This window comes from Oncorhynchus mykiss, chromosome 24 (genome assembly GCF_013265735.2).
Source record: "Oncorhynchus mykiss isolate Arlee chromosome 24, USDA_OmykA_1.1, whole genome shotgun sequence".
Lineage (NCBI taxonomy): Eukaryota > Metazoa > Chordata > Actinopteri > Salmoniformes > Salmonidae > Oncorhynchus > Oncorhynchus mykiss.
This window is the reverse complement of record NC_048588.1, coordinates 21,663,527-21,682,293: the sequence shown is the minus strand read 5'-3', so window position 1 is coordinate 21,682,293 and position 18,767 is coordinate 21,663,527. Positions and strand designations below refer to the sequence as shown.

The 18,767-nt window shown below is 43.4% G+C and overlaps 1 protein-coding gene across 1 annotated transcript in view; it reads right to left on the bottom strand.

Annotated features, from left to right (window-relative positions):
* Positions 1 to 789: 789 nt before the first annotated feature.
* The window catches only part of sacs (sacsin molecular chaperone), a 33,134-nt gene continuing 15,156 nt past the window's right edge, over positions 790 to 18,767 (bottom strand). Inside the window, exon 11 of the mRNA XM_021582782.2 lies at positions 790 to 13,694. Within this exon, the coding sequence (XP_021438457.2) occupies positions 2,119 to 13,694 (11,576 nt within the window). The 3' untranslated portion in view covers positions 790 to 2,118. The remainder of the gene's footprint in view (positions 13,695 to 18,767) is intronic.

Below are 18,767 nucleotides of genomic sequence, written 5' to 3'. Positions count from 1 at the left end.
TGCTTTAGCGTTAAAATTTCCCTTCAATGGAACTAAGGGAACCATGAAAAACATTATTCCCCCACCAAACTTTACAGGTGGCACTATGCATTCAGGCAGGTAGCGTTCTCCTGGCATCCCCCAAACACAGATTAGTCCGTCTGACTAGAGTCCAATGGCGGTGGAGAGTCCAATGGCGGTGGATTTACACCACTCCAGCCGACGCTTGGCATTGCACATGGTGATCTTAGGCTTGTGTGCGACTGCTCAGCCATGGAAACCCCTTTCATGAAGCTCCCGACTAGCAGTTATTGTGCTGACATTGCTTCCAAAGGCAGTTTGGAACTTCACAGTGAGTGTTGAAACAAAGGACAGACGATTTTTACACTATTCAGCACCTGGCGGTCCCATTCTGTGAGCTTTTTGTTTGCCTACCACTTCACCGCTGAGCTGTTGTTGCTCCTAGATGTGTCCACTTCACAACAACAGGACTTACAGTTGACCAGGGCAGCTCTAGCAGGGCATACATTTTACGAACTGACTTGTTGGAAAGGTGGCATCCTATGACGGTGCCATGTTGAAAGTCAATGAGCTCTTCAGTAAGGCCATTCTACTGCCAATGTTCAACTATGGCGATAGCATGGCTGTGTGCTCGATTTTATACACATGTCAACAACGGGTGTGGCTGAAATAGGCGAATCTACTAATTTGAAGGGGTGTCCACATACTTTTGTATGTATAGTGTATCAACAATATGCTGCCAGTGTATTTATAGTCCCAAAAATCATGAATGAATATTAAAACACGAAAAGAGTAAAGAAAATTGACAAAAACAAGCACCACACAAGGATGCCACCTGCAATATTCCTCTAATATGAAAAGATCAGACAACCAAATGAAACAAAGCTTGATTCAACTTTGGCAAAATAGTGTTACATTATCTATCCATTGAACACCATGGTTCTTCATTACAGGTAACTACTTATTTATCACGAGTCCTCCAAAAACTACCTGATATTACATGGGGCGGCAGGGTAGCCTAGTGGTTAGAGCGTTGGACTAGTAACCGAAAGGTTGCAAGTTCAAATCCCCGAGCTGACAAGGTACAAATCTGTCATTCTGCCCCTGAACAGGCAGTTCCTAGGCCATCGTTGAAAATAAGAATTTGTTTTTAACTGACTTAAATAAAAAAAGGTTAAAAAAATAAAGAAATCATACTCATCAGTATACAGATAATTACAGTAGATGTAGTGTACAATTGTGCTCCTAAAAGACGCCATTCAAAGTCTGATAAACGGACAAAGAGTCCAGTGGAGAGACATTACATGATGATAAAACAGAATCTAAAGTATAGACATATGAAACCTAGATGTACTGTAACATGAATCATTTTCCATTCAGTCTATTTCTCCCAATCTGCTGCTGTGTCACAAACACTCTACAAGTGCAAGTACCGGAGGAGTTTTCAGAAAGTGCTTTGTCCATTTACAAGAAAAGGAACATTTACAACTTATTAAAAATAAAAATAAACCAACCAACCATCAAAATATACAATTATTCTGTTTTAAAAGTACAAATATTATTGTAATTTTGTTAGTTCATTTTCAGATGTTGCAAATAGAACACATTGCATGACAACAGTGACAACATGAGAGAATTGGCTAAAATCAATCAATTTGACTCTTTAGATGGTAACAAAGAAAGCACAGACAAATGGTTGTCTATGGCAGGAAAAATATACTTGTATAAAAGGTCAAGTAAAAAAGCAGCATAGTTGTACTCAATTATCTGACAGCAAATATATTCAACATGGGACTTTGATTAAAAAAAGTATTGCTGGGGCAATTGTATGTACAGCATTGCAGCTAAAGATAATTTGTGTCTTTGTAAAATGGTACATCCACGTCAAATTACTTTCAGACAGCTTGGTGTTAGGATATGAAGAGCCATTCATGTATACATTCTGCATTGGCCACAGAACCAATTGGCTTACTGCATATCTAAGCTGCCAGCTGGATACTTAATTTAGCCTCAAAACAATAATATTGCACACAGCCACTATAATCTTCTATTGTTCAGAGGATCTATGCATATTTTTTTTATTTAACATATCTGATATGTTCCAATACCATGGCAGAATTAGATTTTTTGCTGCACAAAAGTTTCAAGTTTGATGATGATCCGTGCTGTACATTCCATCACTCTCATTGCCACCTCAGACGTGAATCTGTCATTGGGGATCTGAGGAAAGGGTAAGAGGTCAGGATAGCGAGTTCTTAAGCTGTCCACACCATACCCCTCCAAGATGTTGACATCTTTCGCAAGTCCTGCTAGCTGTGGGTTGTACTCTTCCACTTTCTGTGCCAGTGATGTGGGTTTCACATCCTTGTCTGACTTTCCTCTAACAGAATAGTCAGCAGCTATCAAGGCTAGTTTTGTAGCCAGGTAGCATTTGAAACACACCCACTCATTGGCATTTTTGTGAAGGTCATTCCGTGCAGAAGAAAAATTGGCTCTTGCTTGCCTGAGCCACCTGCGGGCTTCCACAGGATTTCCAACAGACTTGAAGGTCGGGGGCACAAAGAAGCGATTAGAATGTGATGAACCTGCATAAGTAGTGAACTGCTCCCGGAACTGCTGTTTCTCAGACCTATGGCTTGTTGCCTCTTGGTTCCACGATGTGTAAAATCTTTGAAATGAAAACTTCTCTGACTGGAAGCGGGTGGAAGATGTTGAGAAAGTTCTCCTGGATGCTCTGTCGGTGTTCTGCTGATCTGTAAGAGTCTGCTTCTCCATCCTGTTGATTTCATTCTGTAAGTGCTTGAAGACCTCTGTAGCCACGTCTAGATTCTCTGCATTCTTGTCCGGATGCCACTTGAGATACAACCGGCGAATGATCTTCTTCCTTTCCGTTTCAGCGAGCTTCCAAGCTTGCTCAATAACTAAGGTCACATCTTTTAGGATTTCTGGCAATGCACTAAGTCTTATCTTTTTGGGAGATTGTTTTGTGGGAGGGACTTTGTGATTTTCCTTTCTAGTGAAAAGGGGAGGCACCAATCGTGGACCAGGACCAGGAGAGCGACATTCTGGGGGGGTTGTTGGAGTCGATGGGGCGCTGCTGTCTCGGATATGAGCACTTTCCTCTTGTCTAGAGAATTTGTATAGATCAAGAGAACTGACTATTTTGTACTCCGAATATCCAATGTCAATTTGGAAGCATTTCCCAAGGAAGCTTGGGTTGTCCTCCTCTTCTTTCTCCACTTCTTGAACAATGATGGCATACGTGTACGTGGGCTGATATCCGCCATAGACATCCCCTCCTTCAGAGTCCACAAGGTAACCCACATATTCTCCTGGGTAAAACACATTCATTGGATCCATGAGGAGTATATGGTGTATCTCAGCTGGTATGGGTGTCCCAGGGAGAGGAAGCTCGAGTTTTGAGGGCTCTGTGGAGTCATACTTGACGCCAAGGTTGTCCAGCTTCTCTGTGATTCTGTAGATGTCGTTACAGCCCAGCATAGCAATTAGATAGGAGGTGTCAGATATCAAGTTGTCTGTTGCAGATTTAAGTGTCATCGCCAGCGCTAAGAGAAAATTAATGTCTTTGCTGTCTGAGTGTTGGATGTACAGATGAATAACAGCTGTACCATACCTTTTCAGGAAGGCAAGTGTTTCACTCCGGCTGTGTGGGATAGGGTTGCAACCTTTGACTCTTAGTGTTGTCTGGAGTTTCTCAAAACAAGACACCTTCAAACCCTCACAAAGTGCTTTGCACAATCGTATGGCTTTTTCCTCATTCACAAGGAATGCATTGTCATTTTCATGCTTCATTATTCGTATCAGTCCTGTGATGAACTGTTCTGATGACAGTAGAAGCTGAAGGCGACCCTGAAGTGAACAGAGAGCTCCAAACTGGCACATTTTTGGAGAGTCCTCATCCAGCTGCTCCTCAAGGATACTACTCAGGAGTCTTGGTCTTAGCTTCTGTGGGAGCAGCATGATCAGCTTTGTGTGGAAGGAATGGTCCTTGCCAAGATAACACTGACTCATGTCCACAAGCATCTGAACGCCTACATTACCCTGAATTCTGCTCTTGTAGTGTGGGGCATCGTCAAACACTAAACTGTTGGATTTGGCTAATCTACCATCGTGACTTGGCAGGTAAAATATAAAATCTCTGAGGCTCTCAAGGTCTTTGCGTATCTGAACTGGCTCATTCTGTAGGCTTTTGAATAGCCCTGAGACAGCCCTTTTCACAGTTCTCATTTCATTCGGATCAAGCTGCTTACCCTCTGAATTTCTGTGAATGCGGCACAGCACTTCAACGTATTGTTTTGTTGATACAACATCCTCTGTGCCCAAAAGCTTAAACAGCTGATGAAAGATGCCAAGCTCTAGTGGTAGTTTGTATAGGTACGGCTTGAAGTCCGATTCATTGTCCAAGTTGATGACAACCTCCTCTGGCTTTAGAAGTTTCCAGCCCTCCTCAACCATGATAAAACTCACCCCTCGTAGCTGGAAGCGAAACTCTCTTTTATCTGCATTGAGAATTTCGTAGGTGGATCTCAAGACTTTGTTTCTTGTTTTCACCATATCATCATCGGGATTGGATATGTTGCAGATATTTTTGCAGTTGCTTATCACTTTGTCCAAGGGGGGTTCCAAGTTGACACTTAACATGGTCAGCACTAAGTTCAGTTGTTCTTGGCCAGTCAGCGTGCTTCCCTCCTGGTCTTTAATGGCTACTGGTGTGGCCTTCTCTGGGAGAATGGGACATGATGTCCATAGTAATTGAATGATATCAGTTTGCTTGAATTTTGGATTGACTTGAGACCCACTGAAACGTATCAGAGGGAGAGTGCCATTCATCTCTTGGAATTGAGCATGGAGCCGGATCAGCTCAGTGGGTGCACGCTCAGGACAAAGGAATGCTATCATTGACAGCTCTTTGAGGAAAGCGCCAACAAATAGGTCTGTCCTCTCATTGAATATGTGGTTAAGGAGAACATCAACAATCATTTGGGCTTTTTCTTTGGACCAGTTCTCTGTCTGAGCTTTGATGCTGACTTCTTTTGCATACTGGAGAATTTGCTGCTGAGAGACAATGTGTTTGAGGCCTATATTCCTTAGGAATGTGATCCATGAGGTGAGAAATGCTGTCCCATTTTTTGGCTTTGACACTTGCTCAACCTTCTTGAAAAAGTCATTGGGTATGAATGTTTTTGGAGGGAGCATCACTTCGAACACCTTCACTGTTTGATCATAGAACATTTTGGTAGACTTGAGTCTGTTTGTGTAGTCGTAGATGAATGACAGACCTTCTAGTTTCTCATACAGATGATCCTTCATCCCACATGACTCCTCCATTGCCATAAGTCTCTCCTTCAGATAGACAAGGTGCTCAATTCTGGCATCGTATGACAGGTTGTCAAACTTTGGTAGGAGATGCCTCAGGTAGACTTCTAGATCATCAATTGGGCAACATCCAAGGAAACTGTACAGTTCCTTCAACTGTGGATTGTCTGCGAGAAAGGCGAAGGATGTTGTGTGAGCCCATTTTTCCATATCTGCAGAGGGAATGCTTTTTGCCAGAACATAGCATGACCCAAAGTTTGCAATGCTGATGTATCTGCCACTGACTGCTTTAAAGCATGGGAGCAGTTTCAGAGTTTGAGCGTCCTCTTGGGTGAGATTGATCAAATTGCAGTTGAAGTACAACAGAAGAGCCTCAAACTCTTTGTCAGTTAAACTTCCTGTTTTGAAAGCTGCCGTCTGAATCATGTACTCCAGTGCTTTCAGGATGCTGGATGGATTGTCTATGTTTGCTGTATGCTGTGCCAAAAAAGGCAGGACAGGATTCTCTTTGAAGCATATTTTGTTGATGGCAAGCTGAATGCATCCCCCTTTCATTAGGATGTGAAATATTTTGTCATTTTGCCCATTTGGAAAGATAGCTGCGCTTATCAAACTCAGGGGTAGTAACACGTCGTGATCAGGGACAACCAACTTATTGCTTGAAACCATGAATTTGATTCCTGGCAGCAAAGCCCAGTCTTTCAGTAGGTCGAGTACAGTCTCAAAATTGGGTTTGATGCCTGCCTGTTCTTCCTTGACTGCAATGTTCTCACTGATGAAGTGCCACGCACCTTTCAGCCAAGACTCACTGGCATAGCTGTCTCTCCACTTCACAAGGATCCTTGTTCTGTATTCACGCGGTAGAACAGAACTCAAAAGTTCCCCGAAACTGCTGATGTCGAAGACCTTTGCAACACCTAAATTCATCAGGATGTTGTTGTACTTCATGTATAGTGTGTTCATGAACAGCTCTTTCCTTGATGAGACCAATTCATGGTGTGTTGACAGAAACTTTGGTTTCTTGGAATCAAACACCTGGAGTATGTTGTCCATTGTCATCATCAGTGGTAGCCCCTCTATGCTGATTCCATCCTCCTCTACGTCTTTGAAGCAGTAGTCAACCAGAAGCTTCAGGCTGTGGAAGAGCTTGTAATTTGACTGCTGGAGTCGACAGGGAAGTTTCCCAACTTGGCAAGATGTGTCTGGGGACGAGAATGTGAGGAGAAAGTTTCGTACATCCTCTGGGGTAACATAGCTCACGGGAATGCCTGCATCATCCAAACAGATGTAAAGACTGGCTGTTTCGTCACAACTGTGGACCAAGTTGAACCCCACATCCGAAAGCAGGGCCTTGAGTCGGAAGACATTTTCTGCAACAGACTTGCGTGAGGAGATGTTGTATTCTGAGTTTTTCAGATGTTGAAGTTCATCTTGCAGCAGATTGTCAAAGAATGCACGACCTTTGTTGGCAGAGGATGTGTTCACCCAGGAGATGTATACTGCAGAGTGCATGTCTGTGTTGTCAATGTGGGGAGCCCTAACAACAGGAAGGAGACGTTTCAGGTCAGCATGAATGCAGGTGTACACTGCTTTGACAAGACAGTACCAATCTGGCTGGATGTCAAGTCTGTTGACTGGGAAGAAGTACAGGAATTTCCTCAAAGTGTCTTTGACAATGTGAATTGGTGTTCCCTGTAACACAGTCATGGTGGGATCGGGTCCCGGGAAGTATCGTCTTTTCAGCTGAATCAAAAGCTCCACATAGGCAGGAGCTATCAAAGATGTCATCAAGTTGTTGTTCCAGTCACTCCTCACTCCTACTCCATTGTCATCTCTCCATAGGTTTCTCCTGGCAGAATCCAAGGCAAAATGCCCATTAACATGAAAGGGCAAGCCAGTCTCCAAGGAAAGGGGCAGAAAGCAGAATGCTCTGTGGGGCTTCTTGTAGTTGTGACTTACACATGCAGCCACCCCGCCACGTGGAAAGAGAGTAATGTCTTCATTTTTGTGGGCTGAAATCACACTCTTTGAGACGTTCTCTATGCAGGAGAAGCCAGATCGATTGCAGACCATCCAAGTTGTTAGATTGCCATCGGAGTCCTCTATATCCATTGAGTAGGTTATCTGCTGGACTGGGATTTGAGTGAGCTGCTTCTTTTTTGTCACACTATCCACCACTGAGGCATGAAACTGCTTGCGTTTTAGACGGTCACCATCTGTGATTTTAGCAGTCACAGAGTATAGCACCTTCAGGTCACCTGTAGCTTTCTCTATTTCACAGATGGAAATTTTCTCCATGTGGTTGAGGAACATGAGGAGTTCTGCCCCATCGGTTTTTAGTTTATCCAGAAGGTTTTGCACCATTCTGTCTGATGCAGGAACAGAGCTGATCTCTGATATTTTGGCCATTTCTGTTGAGCGTATGGGGAATCTGAACATTGTGCATCGCTCTAGCCTGAAATGAGATCCCAGGTAAAGATTTAGCACATCAGAAAATTGAGATCTAAAGTCAGAGTCCAAGTCCCTAAACATTCTGCCAGGACTAACAGATGTCGCCCCGGGTGCAAATCGTGCATGTGGATCGAAGATGCAAAGAATGTCATTGTTTGAAATGAAAGACGGGCAGTCTGTGATGTGATACACAGAGTTGAATCCTATGCCATATTGTCCAGTTTTACCAGGATTTGCTTCTTTTGTTCCCCTTCCTAGGTTCTGGATTCCTCTGACATCATCCTCAGTGAAAGGCTGATTGTTGTAGACACAAAGTGATGGGCCTTGCATTGGCAACCATTTATCATCAAATATTCTGTCTGTGGGGTGGATTCTTGGATCAAAAACAAAGTAGATTTCAGTGGCTTTAGCATCATCTGCATTCTGCAGGAGCTCCTTTAGCATTTCCTTCTCTGATGGGTAAGCGTTGAGGATACTTTTAATTCTACTTGTGAGTTTCTCTTTTTGTCCAAACTCACTTCCAAGTGTAGTGAAGCAGATATTTGAGGCATACCTTTCCAGGGCTTTGTGACGTTTGGGAACTGCTCCTAATTTCACAGCAACCTCCCTTGGAATATCTACATGGCAATATTTCACAGTTGTGTCTCTGACTTTGATCCAAGGACAGTCATTGTAACACAGAGACTTTGATGGCTGCAGTGTAAGATGAGTGTCAGGAAGGAGAATTTCCCCGTAGGTAGCTTGGCAGAATTCTTGGTTTTTGTCTCTGATTAAGCCCCATATTCCTTCACTAATGATTCTGCGAGAGAGCTGAAAGTAATCCTCAGAGAGGGCTCTTCTCCCACACTCCTTTTTCACTAATTCAAGGACTGCTGAAAAGTTCTCAACTGTGAAGCTTGACTGAACCCCAACATTCTCAAAGAGCTCACGGCAACTGTTTCTGTACTTGTTGGGAAGCTGGTAGAGATATGGTGCTGCATCAAAGTTCTGGTAGAATGCAACTTTGGAGGGCTCAACATAAGTGTTCTCCACCAGAATGGAGCAGAAGGTTTTCAGCTCCTCATTGATCTGTGTCTTTGCTTTGGCATCCTGGAGCATTTCTTCATGTAGGTATTTGTAGCAGGCATTGGTGATATTTTCCTGATACAAAGTAACTCCGTCAAATGACTTAGCAAGTTCCTTAAGTTGACTGACAACTAGTCCAACTGTTGGCTTTCTTATCAATCCGAGAGAGTCTTTTACTGCCAATGTGATTGTGCCGCACCCTTTGAAAGATGGAGAGTTCTCATTAAGGATAGGCTTCATCAAGCACACTGTATCCTGGTGGTCAGTCGTAAAAAGCTCTTTGGCAGAAAACATGGTGGACGGGTGGAAAGTATTCCCATGCCATGGTAGTGAAAATCCTGCAGGCTTTGTCAGAAATGGAAGGAACTTTATGTCCTGTAGCTTCTCCAGTAGTTTACTTGCTCCTGAGTCTGTCATTTTCAGCTTCTCATCAATGAGACTGAGAATAATGCTGCTCCGAAGACATGCAGCAGTGTGATCAGTTTCATTTAGATCGAACACAGATTCTGCACGTTCAATCAAATCCTTCCAAGAAAGGTCATCTTTGACCATTCCCAGCTGTACTAGCTTGACCAAGCAGACTGGATTCATGTAGTCTTTTGAGGTTCCTTCTGGAAATCTTCCATCTTCAGCGTTGTACAGTTTTGCAACTCTTCCTTCTGGATGGATTAGTCTGGATGGTATGACTAATTGATGAGTGGGGCCAGAGCATGGGATGCATGGAGTCTCTCTAAGAATTGATGCAAATTCATCCAGTTTGCCATTCAAGACATAATGCATTAGTGGGTCACGAAGTTCTTTGTCGATGTCTTGAATATGTGGGAAAAATACATCTAAGAAGAACTGCTTTTCAGTCAGGGTGTTCTCTATCAGCTTCCCTTTGCATCCAGCATCATCAAAACCTTCCTTGACCCAGTCAGGCAGCTCAACAGCACAGAGGTCTTGCGAGCTGCTCTTCTTGAGGTATTTTAGGAATATCTTGAAGGCAGCAGGGCCAATGTCTGGTCTACAGAGCAAGGAGTCATCTAGGAATCTGACGTACTTGATTGATACCCAGGTTTTGCCATCTGAGAAAACTTTTGCATGGTCCCCGTCACCCCCTTTGGCGATCTCTTGGTAGACTCCTTGGCTGATCACTGTGAAGTCATCGTGTACTACACTTGGATCAGGCCATGCTACATAGTAGCTGTAGTCAAGCAGTTCTCCACTTTCTGCCATTGAACGCAGCATATTGAGTGCTGCTAGGTATGCCTGGACAATCACGTGTCTCATGAACACTGAGTTCCAGTGTCCTTTGGTGTCTGTCTTCCAGATCTCTTTGCGGTTAGATGTCACAGCAAAACAGCCATTTATGTGGACTGGCAAACCTGTTTTGATTCTGAGGGGTAAATAGCAAAACACTTCTCCTATCGGGTTGATGTGGTTGGTATTATCCTTCACTGTCCATTTTCGATTATCCTCCTCTGAGAGCAGAACAGCTACACCCCCACAAGGCACTAGTCCAAGTCGTTTTCCATTCTCACTGAGTGAAAATTTTAGAGCTTCGGTCACATCCATACATGAACAAATGAGCCAGTTTGTGAGATCAACTGCCTTTTGGGGCATTTCGTCTGTGAGTCGTCTGTTTTTTCCGTCTTTGGCAGCCATTTCAAAGTATGAGGAAGGATCCTCCTCTGAACCTCTGAAAAGGGGTGACTGGAGATCAACTATGCGCTTGAACACATTGTGAAACTCCTCCACCACAATGCGTATGATACAGCCAGACTTGGGAGTGTCAGCAGGTACCCTGTTGGTGGCTGCCACCTTTTTCATGACTTTTGCTGCAGATTTCAGAATGCTCAGAGGCCCATATGCAGCTTTGGATGACCATACACTTTTGTTGATAGTGACAACATCCTGTGCTGCTGCTGGATTGGGCTCTTCATATTTCAGGTACTTCAGTACCATGGAGCCAACATGCTGAGTGAAGAGAATGAGCCGGTGGCCACATATGCTGAACTCATCCACAAGGGAGTAGATGTCTGGGGTGTTGTAGTAGACACTGCTGATTTCACTCACTGACGCCTCTTGCTCAGTCCTGAAGGGGAGTCTGAACAGTGTTCCATCGTACTTGTACGGAGACTCTTGTGCAAGAGGAAGTTGGCAATTAAATACATTGATGAAGGGTTTGAATTGATTGGGGAACTTTCTCAGCCGTTTCTGCTGTTTGCTCCAGTTGATCTTAATTCCCGGGTTTGACCTGTCTTTAATGTGCTTGCTAATGTGGTTGATGTTTGGATCGAACATGATCATGAACTCTCTGCTCATTATGATGGGGATGTCAGTGATGTGATAAACTGAGTTGAAACCTAGGCCAAATTTGCCAACTTTGTCTGCCTCACATCTCTTCATTGACCCACCTAACCTTGTTATGTTCAGAAAGTCAGTGTCAGAGAATGTAGAGTTGTTGAATGACCATAAGGAGGGGCCATGGCATATAAGCATGCCAGGGTCAAGCAGGTTCTCTCGAATGTCAATATTCTTCCTCATGTCTATCAGGAAGCTACACTCCGTAGCACTCGCATCATCAGCATTCTGAAGAAGTTCTTTGAAAATATCTGCGACAGATGGATATTCTTCTAGAATGTTCTTTATTCTCACTGTCAGAGGCTCCCGTTGGCCTGATTGTTCAAAGCCAAGGTTTTCTGGGTTTATCAGTCTCGTACTCAAACAAGGCACGTTCAGCCATTCTGCTGTTTTCATGGGGATATCATCATGGACTAAGATAATGGGCTCTGATGTATCATCAAGCAAGTCATGTAGATCCTCCACTTTAATGTCACAGTAGGTGCATTCATGAATGGGTTTCATGGCCAGTTTGCTTGGATCCTTGTAGCAAAGGATTGGTACATGCATGTCAATGTCCACAGAAATTTGACTGTTATACAGCCATCTCAGAATATTTATCAGGAGGAGGAGATCATGCTTACTTTCCTCTTTAGTAATTTCTTCATCACACCTTTGCCTTACTGTTTTGATCACATCGAACACATGGCTTGGGACAACCTCTTCAACCGAACCACAGAATTTGAAAAGTTTGTGAAACTTTGCAATGGTTTTTGGCAAAGAGTACAGGTAGGGTTGCAAATCGAGGTCAGAAATGGGTTTTAGAACTGTGTGACTAGGTGATGAAAAGGTCTTGCCAGTCCACACCCAATCAAATGGCAGTGACTTCATTGCCTCTCTTGCATCTTCAAGGTGTGCTTGCATGAAGTCATAAATCTCAATAAGGATCTGTTGGAATTGATACCAGTCTTCTGTGGTAAATGCTTGAGATCTGTGCCAGTCATTCACTGCCTTTAAATGCTGTAACACTTGATCAATCTGTGGCTCTATAGATAACTTCAGGGCCTTCTTCATGCCGGCAGAAGTGCGCTCCACAAGTGCAACTGAAGAGCCTACCAGCACTGCATGGGATATATCGCACATTTCTGAGAATGAGCAGATGTTATGGGTGTCTCCCATCCAGGCAAGGGACTTTGGGTAATTTACAGGTCTGTCCTTGCAAACTGGCACCCATTTCAGTTTTTTCAAGGAATTCTGAGCTTCTGAAGACTTTACCAGCTTGGTTTGTCTATTCAGTATTTGCAGCAGTGTTTTCGCTTTCTGTATAACTGGTTCCCATTCTGGCTCATTGCCACCCTGCAATTCCTCAATCTTCTGTGCCACCTGGAGTACATCTTTTTCGCTGAGTTGTACTTCGTTTTTCAGTCCAAGTTGTCTCAGTGAATGTAGCATATCAGGAGAAGACGTATATGTACTTGTGGGAAACCTATTATTTTCCTCCATGTAGAAAAGATTCTGTAAAATCTCCAGCTCAGGATCAAAAAGGTCTGTAGTTGCAACAATTTTCCCTGCAGATGTATGAATGAACTTTAGAGCCGAAAGCCATCCAATCACAGCTTTGTTTTCATTCTTTAGGAATGACAGATGCTTAAGGGCCCAGAGCATGATCTTAGTGATATCCTCTTTTGAGTAAAACCCTTTCTCCATGTCTTGAACAACCAACTTCAAGCAGTCAGTGGTCTTCACCTGTTCCACGTTCAGAATCTTAATGAGGCGAATGGATGCCTCATCACTGCAGCCCACAACATTGATGGATAGTTTGACGTCTGGTGGATACTTCGCAGTATGGTGTAAAGCCCTGGCTCCTCTCAGTGAGGTATATGTTGGGATGCCTTTCTCTGAACAGGGCCCTACTTTCTCAAATATTGTCAGCTCCAGGAGGATACGCTTCTCTTTCTCTGTGATGTCAGACAGTCCTGCCAGGAAGTCCCTCAGTGCCACTTTCTGTTTGCTAGAGAAGGATGAGACCAGGCTTGCCACTCTCTGTGTTGACGACCTGTCCATGATTTGCAGTAGCATACTGGGAGATGAAGGATGGATGTAGTTCTTCAACAGAGGATGCTGCAAACACAGGTCCAACTTTTTCATCACTACTACCCCAAGTTTTTTCATGATTTCAAGAAGGCTTTCAGAAATTAGGGCCTCTTGCTCATCCACAATTATAATAGGGGATGGAGTTTTGAGACGATGGAGCTCAATTGAGTCCACACTTTCTTCAAGGGGCACATTTGGGATCAATGGCATGTCTTCAAAGGTACTAAGGTCATCAGCAAAGTTTATATATAGATGCTTCCAAACCATCTTAAGCCAAGACTGTGTAGGATGCTTCTTCTCTCGGTTCCCATGGTCCCACTGGACTGTGAAGTCTCTGGTAGGCCAGACTGTCGAGAGGATCTCCTTTATGAGTCGAGCTGACCGTTCAGGAGTTAGCACTTGTACCTGAGTGCAGGGTCTTCCTGTAGAAGATACAAAAACGCTAGTTAATATAACCTTAATGATGACTTTCTCAATGACAATTCATAGGAACTACATATATACAGTGCCTTGCGAAAGTATTCGGCCCCCTTGAACTTTGCGACCTTTTGCCACATTTCAGGCTTCAAACATAAAGATATAAAACTGTATTTTTTTGTGAAGAATCAACAACAAGTGGGACACAATCATGAAGTGGAACGAAATTTATTGGATATTTAAATTTTTTTTAACAAATCAAAAACTGAAAAATTGGGCGTGCAAAATTATTCAGCCCCCTTAAGTTAATACTTTGTAGCGCCACCTTTTGCTGCGATTACAGCTGTAAGTCGCATGGGGTATGTCTCTATCAGTTTTGCACATCAAGAGACTGACATTTTTTCCCATTCCTCCTTGCAAAACAGCTCGAGCTCAGTGAGGTTGGATGGAGAGCATTTGTGAACAGCAGTTTTCAGTTCTTTCCACAGATTCTCGATTGGATTCAGGTCTGGACTTTGACTTGGCCATTCTAACACCTGGATATGTTTATTTTTGAACCATTCCATTGTAGATTTTGCTTTATTTATTGGATCATTGTCTTGTTGGAAGACAAATCTCCGTCCCAGTCTCAGGTCTTTTTCAGACTCCCCATTCTTCCAGAATGGTCCTGTATTTGGCTCCATCCATCTTCCCATCAATTTTAACCATCTTCCCTGTCCCTGCTGAAGAAAAGCAGGCCCAAACCACGATGCTGCCACCACCATGTTTGACAGTGGGGATGGTGTGTTCAGTGTGATGAGCTGTGTTGCTTTTACGCCAAACATAACGTTTTACATTGTTGCCAAAAAGTTCAATTTTGGTTTCATCTGACCAGAGCACCTTCTTCCACATGTTTGGTGTGTCTCCCAGGTGGCTTGTGGCAAACTTTAAACTACACTTTTTATGGATATCTTTAAGAAATGGCTTTCTTCTTGCCACTCTTCCATAAAGGCCAGATTTGTGCAATATACGACTGATTGTTGTCCTATGGACAGAGTCTCCCACCTCAGCTGTAGATCTCTGCAGTTCATCCAGAGTGATCATGGGCCTCTTGGCTGCATCTCTGATCAGTCTTCTCCTTGTATGAGCTGAAAGTTTAGAGGGACGGCCAGGTCTTGGTAGATTTGCAGTGGTCTGATACTCCTTCCATTTCAATATTATCGCTTGCACAGTGCTCCTTGGGATGTTTAAAGCTTGGGAAATCTTTTTGTATCCAAATCCGGCTTTAAACTTCTTCACAACAGTATCTCGGACCTGCCTGGTGTGTTCCTTGTTCTTCATGATGCTCTCAGCGCTTTTAACGGACCTCTGAGACTATCACAGTGCAGGTGCATTTATACGGAGACTTGATTACACACAGGTGGATTGTATTTATCATCATTAGACATTTAGGTCAACATTGGATCATTCAGAGATCCTCACTGAACTTCTGGAGAGAGTTTGCTGCACTGAAAGTAAAGGGGCTGAATAATTTTGCACGCCCAATTTTTCAGTTTTTCATTTGTTAAAAAAGTTTGAAATATCCAATAAATGTCGTTCCACTTCATGATTGTGTCCTACTTGTTGTTGATTCTTCACAAAAAAATACAGTTTTATATCTTTATGTTTGAAGCCTGAAATGTGGCAAAAGGTCGCAAAGTTCAAGGGGGCCAAATACTTTCGCAAGGCACTGTATAGCCCAACGTTTCATTTAACAATGTTTGTCCTGCAGGTATTCTAGGTGATTTATTAGCTTTACTGCACAGCCCCAGGTTCATTCCCATCAACACCACATGTATCAACAAGATAAATTCGCATTTTGGACCTGGAATGTAGTAGGGATCGACAGGGCATTAGAAAATCAAGAAGAATCATATACACTGCTCAAAAAAAGGGAACACTAAAATAACACATCCTAGATCTGAATGAAATATTCTTATTAAATACTTTATTCCTTACATAGTTGAATGTGCTGACAACAAATTCACACAAAAAATATCAATGGAAATCAAATTTATCAACCCATGGAGGTCTGGATTTGGAGTGACACTCAAAATTAAAGTGGAAAACCACACTACAGGCTGATCCAACTTTGACGTAATGTCCTTAAAACAAGTCAAAATGAGGCTCAGTAATGTGTGTGGCCTCCACGTGCCTGTATGACCTCCCTACAACGCCTGGGCAAGCTCCTGATGAGGTGGCGGATGGTCTCCTGAGGGATCTCCTCCCAGACCTGGACTAAAGCATCCGCCAACTCCTGGACAGTCTGTGGTGCAACGTGGCGTTGGTGGATGGAGCGAGACATGATGTCCCAGATGTGCTCAATTGGATTCAGGTCTGGGGAACGGGCGGGCCAGTCCATAGCATCAATGCCTTCCTCTTGCAGGAACTGCTGACACACTCCAGCCACATGAGGTCTAGCATTGTCTTGCATTAGGAGGAACCCAGGGTCAACCGCACCAGCATATGGTCTCAAGGGGTCTGAGGATGTCATCTCGGTACCTAATGGCAGTCAGGCTACCTCTGGCGAGCACATGGAGGGCTGTGCAGCCCCCCAAAGAAATTCCACCCCACACCATGACTTACCCACCGCCAGACCGGTCATGCTGGAGGATGTTGCAGGCAGCAGAATGTTCTCCACGGCGTCTCCAGATTGTCACGTCTGTCACATGTGCTCAGTGTGAACCTGCTTTCATCTGTGAAGAGCACAGGGCGCCAGTGGCGAATTTGCCAATCTTGGTGTTCTCTGGCAAATGCCAAACGTCCTGCACGGTGTTGGGCTGTAAGCACAACCCCCACCTGTGGACGTCGGGCCCTCATACCACCCTCATGGAGTCTGTTTCTGACCGTTTGAGCAGACACATGCACATTTGTGGCCTGCTGGAGGTCATTTTGCAGGGCTCTGGCAGTGCTCCTCCTGCTCCTCCTTGCACAAAGGCGGAGGTAGCGGTCCTGCTGCTGGGTTGTTGCCCTCCTACGGCCTCCTCCACGTCTCCTGATGTACTGGCCTGTCTCCTGGTAGCGCCTCCATGCTCTGGACACTACGCTGACAGACACAGCAAACCTTCTTGCCACAGCTCACATTGATGTGCCATCCTGGATGAGCTGCACTACCTGAGCCACTTGTGTGGGTTGTAGACTCCGTCTCATGCTACCACTAGAGTGAAAGCGCCGCCAGCATTCAAAAGTGACCAAAACATCAGCCAGGAAGCATAGGAACTGAGAAGTGGTCTGTGGTCACCACCTGCAGAACCACTCCTTTATTGGGGGTGTCTTGCTAATTGCCTATAATTTCCACCTGTTGTCTATTCCATTTGCACAACAGCATGTGAAATGTATTGTCAATCAGTGTTGCTTCCTAAGTGGACAGTTTGATTTCACAGAAGTGTGATTGACTTGGAGTTACATTGTGTTGTTTAAGTGTTCCCTTTATTTTTTTGAGCAGTGTATAATAATTTGCATCAAGACCATATGGGCTCAATTAGGCAAACAACAAGCATTTTATTACAAATATTTCTAGTTAATAGAATTTGATTAACTACAACACTCAAAAAATCCAAAGCACGGCAAAACATAACAATTATATTAAGTTACCATGCACAGCATGGCAAGCACAACACACACTTAACAAGCTAATATTTAATAGACTCAATGTCACATCACAAGACTGACATAAAATTCTACAATGAGTTCTAACTAAATGACTGATACACAAAGATTGTGCAAATTCCTGCAATGAGCAAAGACAAAGTGCGTTCCAGTGACATGTTAGAATTCACACTGCCAGAGAGACACACTTTTCTGGGAACACACACAGCTAAACAAATACAAAAACATTATGGGCACTATGAAATGTGATGTTTTTCAAATTGGAGGGAAGGGCACATAATATTTCAAACGCTCCCGCCTCCACAAAGGTTCAGTCTTTATCAATGTTGAGGCAATGTTAGCTACTATTCACATTAAATGTATGATACAGATTGGAGTTTGTATAGTGCCCATTAAAACAATGTATTGGTTTGGGTTAATGTAAAAAATGATTCCAGGACACAACACCACATGTCAAAGTACCTACCTGAACACCCCCAAAGAAATTGTTGCACTGCAATTACATTTAAATTACATGTTTTAGACATTTAGGTTAGCACGTTGATAACTACATCCTCCAATTCCCCAAAATTAAATGATGTCATTATAGTTGTATAAATGTTATTTTAAAATGTAACTGTAATGGATTTTACTTTGATATACTAGCTTGCATTGATAGCAGAGGATACAATCAACCTGCCAAGAGAATGTGAGGACAAGGGGGTGATTCTGAGGATGAGTCCCCAGATCACACATGGGTGGCTACAGTGGCAGACAGTCAATGCCTGTAACAGCCACTGTAGGGCAGTGATCATATAACACCGCCGAGGTAGGGGAATTCTAGTGTCTCTAGCTGAGGATCATACAGATGTCGTTCTCAATGGCTACGTGTGAAGGGTCTATTGTGTGAGAGGACCTTCTATGTGACCCACTTAATGAAGTGTAATGAGGATACTTCAATCTCTGATGCATGTAGCAGCACCCAAGGCTGTGTCCTAGCTATGAGGTGGCAATGACAGACCAGCAGAGAGCCAGAGAGGTGTAAGGAAAATTACTTAGGCTTTGAGTAAAGTAGACAGTTGGAATTCTGTCAACTCGTAAAATTAAAATGATAAATATTATTCAGGATTGCAGTATTTTTCTGAAAGGCAATACTCCAAATGAATCCATGTCTATTTACAGAAATATACTGGATACAGTTAGAGCAGCATATTATTGCCTCACTCCTTCAATCTAGCTACCACTAGCAGTCAGAATGATGGAGTGTACCTCTCTGCCCTGGCTAGACATTTCTACTGTTTCACAGAGAACTCCTAGCTCAACATGAAGAAGACTTCAATGCTATATTATGTCCAGATTACACACACTGTGAAAACGATGTTTGATTCTGAATTTATTTGTTATGTGGCGCTCAGGATGTGGACACGTTATGTTCTCTGGACCGTGCAGCAAAGGGCTTTAATTGACAAATC